The 13,478-nt window shown below is 47.6% G+C and overlaps 1 protein-coding gene and 1 pseudogene across 5 annotated transcripts in view; one reads left to right on the plus strand and one right to left on the minus strand.

Annotated features, from left to right (window-relative positions):
• The window catches only part of USP35 (ubiquitin specific peptidase 35), a 70,775-nt gene extending 57,956 nt beyond the window's left edge, over positions 1-12,819 (plus strand). For all 5 annotated transcript variants that reach the window (XM_056561260.1, XM_056561259.1, XM_056561258.1 and 2 more), the window contains 2 exons: positions 1-464; positions 12,198-12,819. The exon at positions 1-464 is cut by the window's left edge and continues 695 nt beyond it. In XM_056561260.1, coding sequence (XP_056417235.1) covers positions 1-464; positions 12,198-12,365 — 632 coding nt within the window. In that variant the 3' untranslated portion in view covers positions 12,366-12,819. The remainder of the gene's footprint in view (positions 465-12,197) is intronic.
• On the minus strand, positions 2,485-2,646 carry LOC130359887 (U2 spliceosomal RNA; annotated as a pseudogene).
• Positions 12,820-13,478: the final 659 nt, after the last annotated feature.

Below are 13,478 nucleotides of genomic sequence, written 5' to 3' on the forward strand. Positions count from 1 at the left end.
ATCCTCATCGGTTGGAGAACGTCTGTATAGAAAGTAGTAGTAGATCTATCTCGGACAGTATTTACCAATCCGCAACCTATGACTTGTGCACCGTCATTGTTCATTCCGGACTGTCCTCAGAAAGCGGACATTATTATTGCTATTCAAGGGACTGCATGGACAAAGATGTTCATAAACCACAAAGTACTGGGATTAAGAAGTTTGGAAGTGACAAACATCTAGACATGGAGATCCAGTGGTATCTATTCAATGACACCCGAGTCTCCTTCTCATCCTTCGAGTCTGTTAGCAACGTCACTTCCTTCTTCCCCAAGGATACGGCCTATGTATTGTTCTACAGACATCGGACACACGGACAGTCGGACTCTGTTATAGAATCGGGGGCATCAAAGTCACATGGAGATGTTGCCCTCAGCAAGGAGCTAATGGAAGCCATCTCCAAAGACAACATCAAGTATTTACAGGTAAACCTCCAAACTATGTCACTATTGACATCATGTTGGGTTCAAGGGATTGGGGAGATGCATCCTGATAGCAGTTCTGTGGAAGAGGTGGGGGGGGGGGCAGTAGGTGTGCTGTGAGGTTGTTGGGAGGGCAATTTAAAAGAAAGAAAAAATCATTGCGCTTGATCTGCTGTCTGTACTGAGCACAATCACTACCTGAAATAGAGTTGTGGTGACACGGGGGTGCAAGGGATACTTGTCAGTTTGTGAGGCTAGGGCACTGTTAACCAACATGGTCCAAGGTGGAGACAGCTTCTCCTGGGCCAGGCACGGGGCAACAAACACACTAATGCCAGGTTACGGATAACTGTCTTTTACTGAGGTAGGAGTAGATGGTACAAATCATAGTATGAAGCAGAGTAGAAGGAATGCAGTGTAACCCTTGGGAGCCATGTTGCCTTGCTGAGACTTATGGTGCTTTTCACCCACTTGGATTAAATATGCCTTTGAGACTTGAAGATATCTTACGCTGACTAGGGTTCTGGCAAGGTCCAATTACTAATACCACCAGGGTATGTCTCACCAACTATTCAGGGAACGCTTGCAGAATGGCGGGGCTGATTTGATTGAGAGATTATCTTTAGGCTTCCCTTGAATCACCTCACACTTCTTCCAACTCCTTCCCACACTGCAGCTCACATGGAGTTCTGCTCTAGTCCCTTTCTCCTCAACTCTACTCTGGGGCAACTTCTCCCCCCTACACTATATACACAGCAATTTGGGGGTTTCCATTGGGTAAAAGAGGTCACTCTGCATCTCCTTTTAAAGGTACAGTGAATACAGTAAATCACAATATCACAGCAAACAGCAAAACAGTGGGCCCAACACAGGAGCAGCAGGCATGCCCGAGGAGATCCACAGCCCACAGGACAGCCATTGGTGCTGGGACACCACACAGTGCTAGTTCCTACTTCCGACTCCTGCTGCAGATCTTAGCACTCCTGCACAAAGTGATCTCCCCTTCCTCACACGTGGCACTTACATCACCTGTGTAATCTACAGACAAGATCCCAAAATAAATTCAGATCCCAAACCAGGCCCCTAAATCCCAATATTTAAGAGGAATTTCAAACATAGACATTAATGGTATATCCCCTGCACAGCTGATTCCAGTGGCAAAGCAATAGAGGTCCTAGTGGTTCTTTATTAGAGGTTACATAAATCAGTGCAGGAAAAGAAAATACACCGGCAGTTGACAGCTGCGCAGTCCTCTCTATTCCCTCCCTGCACTTATTTACTTATTTCTATGATCATAGAGAGAACTGTGTGGTCATACAGTTACATTTGCACAGTCCTCTCTATCCCCTCTCTGCACTTATTTTTTTTTAAAGAGCCGAGGCAAGTGCTCTCTATCACCCAAAGTGCAAGAAAAAGTGCAAACGTGTCACACTAAAAAAACGTGCACAGAGGATGCGGTCTATCACTAAGCCCTTCTCCAACAGGAGAGAGTCCCCCAACAAACCTACCATTCACCTCCGGGCCAAAAGGCACCTGCAAGGATCCAGGTTCGATGCTCCTTTTTGCAGAAGCTACCAAGGTATCAGCTGAGGAGCCGTATACTGATGGCATCTCGACCGAAGCCAAGATGCCCGGGGTTGTAGGGAGGTGAGGAACCTGATGGCCACACCCCCCTCCCCCCCTAGACCACCAGGAGGGACACCCAGAAGGGCTACCGCATCCTGACAGATCATGTGTACAAACAAAACACACAAATTGGCACAGTGACTTACAAAAATAATAAATAAGTGTAGAGTGTAGATATACTGCCCGGTCATCCAGCCAGATCTATAAGAAATTCCCTGATCCTAACCAGAAGGCCGGGATACCAAGGGTGAGTGCCAAAAGGGAAGAGTATGGTGCAGTGCGTTCACTCAGTGAGTTATAACACCCAGTGAGTTTCGGCACCTCAGGGTCACCACTCCCTGAGGCACAAAAGTACCTCAGCTCTACACCCCCCAACCTCATAGCGAGACCCGGAGGAAACAGGTCACATTAGGGCAGCCGTTGAGCTGGTTATGTGGCACCTGCCCCCTCCATGCAGCACCCATCCCAACCAGCCCCATACCGGCATGTCTCTCCACCGGCATTGAACTGATAAGGACAGATACTACACTTGATCTTAGCCAAAAGGCCGAGAAGCGATATCCCCTCCCTGCACTTATCTTAATGATCATAGCGAGAATTTTGTGGTTGTACAATTACAGCTGCACAGTCCTCTCTATCCCCTCTCTGCACTCATCTCTATGATCATAGCGAAAACTGTGTGGCCATACAGTTACAGTACAGCAGCACAGTCCTCTCTATCCCCTCCCTGCACTCATCTCCATATTCATAGAGAGAACTGTGTGGTTGCATACCTCCCAACCTTCCTGGATCCGGCGGGACATTCCCATTTTTGGGGTCATGTCCTGACTGTTGAGACCCAATTAGCTCCTAGCAGGCTATAACTACCCCTCCCCCTTATTACAATAATTTATTAAATAATAACTGACACAACAACAATTCAACTTTTCCGTGGGTGGGGATCGGCCACAGCTTTATTTATAAAATTACTTATATAAATAACAATTTAACTGTAACAAAGACACCGATTGGCTTCTTGCCAACCCGAGAGGTGCTGCCACACTGTCCTGTGTGGAGGTCTACCCCGGGTTGACCCCGCTTTCACCGTCTTCTTACCGCCACGGAGGAGACCAGTTAGCCCTACACTGGGCTCCGACCCCCACCCAAGAGACACTGGATAGCCAACACCTGGGGCCAACTCAGCCCCCCGAACACACCCAACACATTTCCTCTCCAGGAAATCCGCCCAACACATTTCCTCTCCAGGAAATCCGCCCAACACATTTCCTCTCCAGGAAATCCGAGGTACCTGCCGCCAGGACCTATGTTTTTGCATTTTTTTTTTTTTTTTTTTTCACTAACTCTTGTGTGAACTCATCTCTCTCAGACTCGCCCATACACCGAAGAGAGCCGCAGCACTCGCACCTTCTTGCGGAAAGCCGCTCGCAAAACAAAAACACATATGGGAAACATCAAACTGGGCAAAAATAGCAACGCAACATGCAGATCGCCCGCGCTACCCTCTCCGGAAACCAAGCCCTCTTCGCCGACACCGATACAAAAGTGAGCGAATCCCAAACTCACAACACCCCATCCTACAAAGAGAAGCCAAAACCCAAAACAGACAATCGAGGGCGGGGAGCAAAAAATAAAAAAGGGGGGGGGGGAGGCCCCCGCCGCAGTCCAGTCAACAATAGGACGACAACCGGAAAAAACAGTCATTCGTGGACCCTCATGCAGCACAAGCTGTGTCCCAGATCGCCTAAGCAGTCTCGGACCAACGGACCTGAAAATGCACAAAATAGGCACCCAAAAAACACATCAGACACCCAAGTGCCATGGAAGGAGACGAGGAGAAAGAAAGTGCCCCATCCACCTAGCCCCGAAAAAAGCCAGTGCAAAACCTCGGATCAGAAAAAATAAAAAAAATAAATAAGAAATAAAAAACAACAACGCAAAAGCGACAACCAAAAATCCGACCCACAGCCGCCACCAAGCGACCCAAAACTGATAGGAAAAACCAATCGCCGACAGCAAGGTCACCCGCTCCCGGGCCCAGCCCCTAGGTATACACCAACATCCCACCAACCGCAAAGCAGAAAAGAAAAATCACCCCCCGCCATGCGGCAACCTCACCCCACTGGATCGCAGCACAGCGGGAAAGCCAAGCAATTTATTATTATTTTTTATTTTTTTTTGCATTGAGTAGTAGGTGATTCTCACGAACAGGTGAAGATACCCAGCGTCACATACTAAGAATGTTAATTGGATACATGCAGAATACAGCCCAAATCTCAAACCTCCTTGGATAGGAGACACAGCAGTTAACTTATTTAATCACAGCCTATCAAAACGAAATAGGAAATCAAACAGCAGAACCTTGTAGGTACAAAAACAAATCACCTATCCACAGACACATTTGGAACCTCCGGGACCCTCCTCGACTGTAGACATCCCGGCCTCCACACCAACCCCAACCACTCGCAAGCGCCTCACCGTGAGTGCGACCAAGTCGCAGGAGCCACCAAAGTGGACCAAGAAATACACCACTCTCCACGATGACCCACAGGCCGAAAGTTTAACCACAACACTGTATCACTCAATCCTACCCCGGGACCCGAACCCGAGGTGGTCTCCCATTCCACAGCCACAGGAGCAAACCTTCCGGCTCCACCCGAGGGAGCCACTGCCAGAGAACGGGACAAAGCGTCAACACCCAATACCGACCCCAGGGAGTACAGCCGCAAAATAAACCTTAACTCCAAACAGCGAAGCACTAGGTGCAACAAGCCGAGCGCAGGAAGAAAGCTGAAAGAAAGAAATAATAGCAGTGACAACGCCACAAATGTCAGACCGACAAAACGCCCCCGATCACTCAAATCGCACCCTAAAAAGAAAAGCATCACCATATTAAAGCGCAACCAAGCGCAGGGGCCACACCAACCCACACAGTATCGTTACAATTCGAGAACATGAGCTGCCGAAGCAAGCACCCAAAGTCCCACAACCAACACCAAAGGAAAAAGCGCAAACAAAAACCCAACCATGGTAGAAACCCACTGACTACCAAGACACCCAGTAGTAAACCACCCTGCAGCACCATTGGAAAACCCAAACACCACACCAGCAACCAACCAAACCAGCCACACCTGGGAACAGAGCGAGCTCCCCATGAGCTGCAACGGGGGACTGAAAGCAGACCTGACCACTGCATTACACCTGAAAAACCCCAACCAACCGTAACGTCAGCCCTTAGCGCACCAGGGGCACATATGCGGGGACACAGATACCACACACCCTCGGCAGCCAGAGACAACCTGCAGGAAAAAACTCCGCCCAGAAACACATTCCACGTGGAACATTCAGTAAACCAGCAAGGACCGGAACCGGGGCACATAGCGAGCCCTGAAGAAACCAAAACAGAGAAAACGCAATCACTCCCTGACCACAGGAAAGCAGCAAACCAACGCCAACAAGGCATGTGGAACCCATGCTAATCTCCTCAGCATCGTGCCAATTCTAACATATGTGCTGCCGAAGCGAGCACAAAATATGGACGCTTCACAAATTTGTGCGTCAGCCTTGCAGCAACAAACCACACCCCAACAAGTGTAAAGCACAGGAGAATCACCCTCCGGAATACCACCACGAACAGAAGAACCCACACAGGCAAGACAAACGGAGACACTAGCGAAACCTACCCACCGCCACATCAGCCAAAGCACCCAGCACGACATGCAGGAGTCCAATGCCTACATGAGATTGGGCAAAACAGGAAAAAACATCAGACAGATACACTAGGACAAATGGAGCAGCGGAGAGAGACTACAACTTAAGATGGAGAGATAAACCAAACAAAGGGGGAGAAAAACCCAACGAAACAAAACCGTGACTGGCACCGATTCAGGAAAAGGAACAAGCCTCGGGAGCTAAGTCAGCAAAACCCCGGCCACCCAGAGCGTAAGGCCAAAGGCGGGCACTCGGCCGCTGCCGGAAACCACGCCGTGAAACCAGCAGTAGAGGACTCTGAGGGAGAACCCCTGCGGGAAAAAAACGAAACACCTACTCCCTGCAAGTGAGAAGAAGGCCCAAAAAAAAAAAAAAAACACCGCCTGTGCCGCCTCCCAGGGCCAGAGCGAGAGCGGCGACAAATACGTCTATGCTCCCATCCGGCCCCAGAGGGGGAAGAGCAACACAAAATCAGGGGAGCACTCCCTACCTCTCCACGGGGGGCATTGGAGAGGCAGGAGGAAGAAGAACAGCAGCGGCAGCAGGGGGGGGGGGGGTTGGGAACTCTGGGCGGAAAGGTGACGGGGAGGCGTGGGGGCGCAGTGGCTGCAAGAACCATGGGGAGCACTGGAGGAGCACGAGGAAAAAGGGGGGCAGCAGCAGCCACGGCAGCAGTGGGCAGGGGGAGAGTGCTAGTGTGGTGGGGGTAAGGAGCCAGCAAAGGAGTGGGGACGGTATGAGGGCTCATATAGTTGGCGGTGTGATCTGAAGCTGTCCGCAGTACCATTGTCGTTTTGATTGAGTTTGAGATCGCTGTTTAGTCATACTTACGGTATAAAAAAGGGATCCAAAATACGCTAATTTGGACTGTGAAATTTATTCATTCAAGTAATATTACTTATTTATGTATTTTATTCATTGATTAAATTATTTTAATTTTTTTTTTTTTAATACGCGTACGCCATAGATGCAGCGCCTCAAAGGACGATATATTTTTTATACTACGGACATGTACGCACGCGGCGATACCACACATGTGTATGTTTGTTGTAATATACAGTATTTTATGTGTTATTATTAATTTATTTTATAAAAAAATATATATATATTTTTTATTTATTTATTATTATTGTTATATGTATATATATATATATATATATATATATACACCGGTATATATATATATATATATATATATATTTTTTTTTTTTTTTTTTTATTATTATAATTATTATAATTTTTTTATTTTTTATTAATTAATTTATTTATTTTTTATGGGGAAAAAGGGGGGGTGATCAAACGTGAAATATTGCAAGGGTTAAACAATCTTTATTAACTAAACTATTCAAATCCTTCAACTTTATTTTTACACTTTTTTTTTTTGCAATGCTATAGCTCCCCTAGGAGCTATAACACTGCACACACTGAACCTGACACCGATCACTTGCCATGTAGTAACATGGCAATGATCGGTGTTATCAATGATTGATTGCTCAAGCCTGAATTTCAGGCTTGGAGCAATCAATTGAGGAGCGGACGCGCAGGAGGCAGGTGAGTGACCCTCCTGCTGCGTCCCAGCTGATCGGGACATCGCGATTTTATCGCGATGGTCCCGATCAGCCCGCTGAGCAGCCGGGATGCGTTCAATTACATTTTCAGACACGGCGATCAAATCTGAACGCCGCGTCTAAAGAGGTAATGCCGGACATCTGCCAGATCGGCGATGTCCGGCATTAGCAGGGGTCCTGGTTGCTAACAGCAACCGGGATCCGCCGGCTACAATGCGCGCTCACATTGTGAGAGCGCATTATAGCTGGGGACGCGCAAATGGACGTTACTAAACGTCCATTTGCGCAAAAGGGGGGTTAACGCAGCAGCCACCGAGGGGCCGCCACCTCCAGAGCGGAGGGGACAAGGGGGGGGGGGGGGGGGGTGAAGGAGACCGCAACAGGGGGGGGGGTGAGTGGGCGCATACAGGGGGGAAAAAAAGAGACGGACGGGGCAAGGGGAAATCAGAGCCTGGTCCAGGAGCACGCACGGAGGAGGGATCAAAGCACAGGCAGGGGAGAGGGCAAAAGGACGGGACAAGGCTCGCAGGGATTACAGTGGGAAGGGAGGGCAGGACTAATAAGAGGTCCGCCAGCCTCCCGAGCCCGCCATGGACGCAACAGGAGGGGAGGCCAGCTCAGCCACAAGGGAGCATGCCATCCCTCACCCTCCTGCTCCATCCAGGCTATAAATAAGGGGCAGCAACATACCCACCAGCAGACAAAACTCCGGGTCCTGGGCAGATTGAGGGGGGAAGGGAGGCACCACAGCTATAAATACCCAGGGGAGGGCTCCTGAAAGCCCGGGAAACTATTAGACCCCTGATTGGTGCACTCCTTCCCCCCACCCATGGGACATACCACTATATTTACCCACAAGTTTTACAGGCGGGGGAGGGGGCTAAAAAACCTTGCCTGTACATTTCTTAACCCCTTAACTGCTCACCAGTCAGGGGGCAAGCTAGTTATGCACAGCTTGCCCCTCCATTCCGGCTCTACAAGCAAAGACTGCAGAGGCGGGAAGTTTAATTCAGAAGTTACTGCAAAGAGCCACAACACATAACTCACAGAGAAGGGGAGGCAGGTCACATGATTGAAGGGAGGAAGGTCACATGATTGTTTGGTGACCAATCAGGAAGCACCACCAGTACACCAGGGCCTCTAGTGTTCAGCTGTGTGCTCCTCCTGCTGCAAGGAGTCTGAAACTGCAGCCTAAAGTCCAGCAGGAGCAGGGTCCCCCAGAACAAGAGGCTGAGACCTCCATCAGGGTAGTACAGGTGGCAGCAGGGGCCCAGGCCAAATGTCTGCAGGCTGATCTGCAAGATTCTAGGTGAGCCTTATGCCTGGTGAGATGATCTGTAGGATGCTATGTGCACTTTATGTCTGGGGGAGATGATCTGCAGGATGCTATGTGCACTTTATCTCTGGTGGAGATGATGTGCAGGATGCTATGTGCACTTTATCTCTGGTGGAGATGATGTGCAGGATGCTATGTGCACTTTATCTCTGGTGGAGATGATCTGCAGGATGCTATGTGCACTTTATCTCTGGTGGAGATGATCTGCAGGATGCTATGTGCACTTTATCTCTGGGGGAGATGATCTGCAGGATGCTATGTGCACTTTATCTCTGGTGGAGATGATCTGCAGGATGCTATGTGCACTTTATCTCTGGGGGAGATGATCTGCAGGATGCTATGTGCACTTTATCTCTGGGGGAGATGATCTGCAGGATGCTATGTGCCCTTTATGGATGGTGAGGTGAGCTACAGCAGCTAAGTACAGGAAGGATTAAGCTTTTTAAATAGAAGTCATTTACAAATCTGTTTAACTTACTGGTACCAGTTCATTAAAAAAAAAAAAATATATATATAGATACATATATTTCCCACTGGAGTACCCCTTTAAGGCCATGTTCCCACATGCTGATAAGCCCAGTAATATCGCTTGGACATTAGTGAATCAATGAGGGAATGGATACAGCTGTGTGCTACTACACCGCCATGTCTGAGCGCACTCGGCGGGGGATTGCTGCTGTGAGCAGGCCAGGGGGCGGGGCGAGGGATTCAATTGGGTTTTCGGCAACTGCAGGAGGCACAATATGGGTCGGGTCACCGGGGGGATCCGCAGCGTAAAATACCCTTAAAGGGGTACTCCGCTGCTCAGTGTTTGGAAAAAACTGTTTCAAACGCTGGAGTTGGGAGCTCGTGACGTCATGGCCCCGCCCCTCGGGGGCGGGGCCATGACGTCACTAGCTCCCAGCGCTGTACCCCTTTAACCCCTTAACGACGAGCGCCATAAATGTACGTCCTGGTGAGGTGGTACTTAACGCACCGTGACGTACATTTACGTCCTATGCATAACCGCGAGCATCGGAGCGATGCCCGGATCATGCGCGGCAGGTCCCAGCGGCTGATCACAACCAGGGACCCGCCCGTAATAGCAGACACCCGCGATCCCACGGATGTCCGCCATTAACCCCTCAGATGCCTGATCAGTACAGATCACGGCATCTGCGGCATCGCGGTCACTAAAATGGATGATCGGATCGCCCGCAGCGCTGCCGCGGAGATCCGATCATCCAGCACAGCAGCCGGAGGTCCCCTCACCTGGCTCCGCTGCCTTCCGGGAGTCTTCTGCTCTGATCTGCCTTCCCGCAGACCAGAGCAGAAGATGACCGATAACCCTGATCAGTGCTATGTCCTATACATAGCACTGAACTGTATTAGCAATCGAGTGATTGCTATAAATAGTCCCCTATGGGGACTATTAAAGTGTAAAAATAAAAGGAAAAAAAGGAAAAGAATAAAGTGAAAAAATGTGAAAAACCCCCTCCCCCAATAAAAACGTAAATTGTCCCATTTTCCCTATTTCACCTCCAAAAAGTGTTAAAAAAAATATTTTATATACATATTTGGTGTCGCCACGTGCGTAATTATCTGAACTATTAAAATGTAAATGATCCCGTAAGGTGAACAGAGTGAATGTAAAAATAAAAAAAAGTCCAAAATAGAAGCTTTTTTATAACATTTTATTCCCCAAAAAAATGTATAAAAAATGGATTAAAAGTTCTATATAAGCAAATATGGTATCAATAAAAAGTACAGATCACGGCGCAAAAAATGAGCCCTCATACCGCCGCTTATACGGAAAAATAAAAAAGTTATAGGTCTTCAAAATGAGGGGATTTTAAACGTACTAATTTGGTTAAAAAGTTTGTGATTTTTTTTTAAGCGCAAGAGTAATAGAAAATTATGTTATCATGGGTATCATTTTTATCGTATTGACCCAAAGAATAAAGAACACATCTCATTTTTACCGTAAATTGTACGGCGTGAAAACAAAACCTTTCAAAATTAGCAAAATTGCGGTTTTCTTTTTAATTTCACCACACATATAGTATTTTTTTGGTTGCGTCATACATTTAATGGTAAAGTGAGTGATGGCATTACAAAGGACAACTGGTCACGCAAAAAACAAGCCCTCATACTAGTCTGTGGATGAAAATATAAAATAGCTATGATTTTTTGAAGGCGAGGAGGAAAAAACGAAAATGTAAAAATTTAAATGTCTGCGTCCTTAAGGCCCAAATGGGCTGCGTCCTTAAGGGGTTAAAGAAGTGCGAATTTTGAAGGAGATTGGGTGTGGCTGAGGGCATGGCTTGACCCTCTTTGTTCTAAGCAAAAGTTGGGAGGTATGTGGTTGTACAGTCATAGCTGCACAGTCCTCTCTATCCCCTCCCTGCACTCATCTCTATGATCATAGAGAGAACTGTGTGGTCATACAGTTACAGCTGCACAGTCCTCTCTATCCCCTCCCTGCACTCATCTCTATGATCATAGAGAGAACTGTGTGGTTGTACATTTATAGCTGCACAGTCCTCTCTATCCCCTCCCTGCACCCATCTCAATGACCATAGAGAGAACTGTGTGGTCATACAGTTACAGCTGCACAGTCCTCTCTATCCCCTCCCTGCACTCATCTCTATGATCATAGAGAGAACTGTTTGGTTGTACAGTTACAGCTGCACAGTCCTCTCTATACCCTCCCTGCACCCATCTCTATGATCATAGAGAGAACTGTGTGGTTGTACAGTTACAGCTGCATAGTCCTCTCTATCCCCTCCCTGCACTCATCTCTATGATCATAGAGAGAACTGTTTGGTTGTACAGTTACAGCTGCACAGTCCTCTCTATCCCCTCCCTGCACTCATCTCTATGATCATAGAGAGAATTGTTTGGTTGTACAGTTACAGCTGCACAGTCCTCTCTATCCCCTCCCTGTACTCATCTCTGTGACCAATGCAGGAAGGAAGTTACAGCCAGGGCAATGCTGGACCCTGGGTATGTAACATTATCCCTTCCACTGCCCAGGGAACCTTACATTAACCCCCTTGCTGCCCTAGACCACCAGATATACTGACATTAACCCTTTCACTGCCTTAGACCACTAGGAATGTGGGCCGTAGCCTTTACTGCACTAGACCTAAATGCTGTTTCTCACTATCTTGCTGAATGCTTTTGGTCCTGTGTATCAGTCCTTTTAACGAGACCCCAGACTAGTGCACTACTGATCTGTCGGTGTCTGAACTCTCAGTATGAACATGGAGAAGAGTGTGCTGAGCAGGTTCTCCGCCCCGGCTCTCTGCCACATGACCGACACAAACTTATTTGGTACGTCTATGGGACTGCGTCGGCCCAGAGAACGGGAAGGAAGCAGTCAGGTTACTGCATCTCACCAGCAAAGTGGGTAGAGGTTTCTAACAGGGTATTGGTATAGTCTCCAAATACACTCTACCCCTAGATTATACTGGCACTAGAGTCTGTTTGTAATATTTTATTTTTGACTTTTAATAGGAGCAAGAAAAGGAAGCGAGGAACAGGGCGGCATACATCTCTCCTCTGCTGAAGTCCCCCCTGTGGTGGCAGGACTTTGACAAGGACAATGATGACGACGCTTCTGCCGGTGGTCTGGGATCAGCAGCAGGGGGCGCCTCTGGCTCCTTTCATGGTCTTGTCTTTTAGAGGATCCACCTTACATGTACCTGATAACCGGGGTCTTCTGTTTCATTAAATTTAAGTGCAAAAGCCGGATCAGAATATCTGTTTTGCAATAGAATTGCTATCCGTCTTTTACAGAAGGGTTAGATACACCCCTGACTTACTGTTACACCCCTGACTTACTGTTTCTGACTCGTATGCTGTACTTATTCATTCCCCACTGCTGTGCCACAGACTCCTATCCCCAAGTGCAAGTCTGATGCTGTGCGTAGCCAAAGATATCCCATATTACGGTGCCTGTCTACAGTATGCAAGGTATTGTTAGATACATTTTGCGTGTATCTAATCAAAGTTTAGAAACCCTTTTTTTCCCCAAGAATAAGTTTAAAAAAAATAAAAAAAACAAAGACCAACTTATCTGAGCACACGGCAAGTCTATGATGTGAACTATCTGCTGCAATAAACCAAAATGACTTGAGTTCAATTCTTGTTTCCTGTTCTTAAAGGGGTACTCCACTGCCCCAGCGTTCGGAACATTTTGTTCCATACACTGGGTGCACGCTGCTGGGATCATGAGGTCGCAGCCACTCTCCTCGTGATGCCACGCACCTCAACGCAAGTCACAACCCCCCGAGCGCACCCAGCTTTCAGAACAAAATGTTCTGAATGCTGGGGCAGTGGAGTACCCCTTTAAACATTTCTATTTAACTATTTCTTATATCCACAAAGGGTCACATGGAGGCTACCACTTATTGATTTCAATGGGATTTTGCTGCTCTGTTCACGTGGCAGAATTTCCATGCCAGCAACATCTGCCAAGGAAATTTTGATTCCAGTGTTAAGGTTGGCTGCTGTTGTTTTAGGCCTTAAAATGTGAGTGACTGCTGCTGTATAGTGCTGAGTGTCGACACAAGAAATAAACACCAGACAAAATGTTGGTGTATATATATCTCCTTCTCAGCATACTGGCTAAGGAGCTGTCCCAAGGAGTTCTGTTTATTATACGGAAGTACATTGGTTTTTACAGTTGACAAAAAGGGGAGGTTAGTTATCACGTCAAAATCATCATGTTTGATTGGTTGAGTATTGCGTCTGTATATATTAGCATATTAAGTATTCATTTCTTCCTTAGCCATA

This window comes from Hyla sarda, chromosome 2 (genome assembly GCF_029499605.1).
Source record: "Hyla sarda isolate aHylSar1 chromosome 2, aHylSar1.hap1, whole genome shotgun sequence".
Taxonomy (NCBI): Eukaryota; Metazoa; Chordata; class Amphibia; order Anura; family Hylidae; genus Hyla; species Hyla sarda.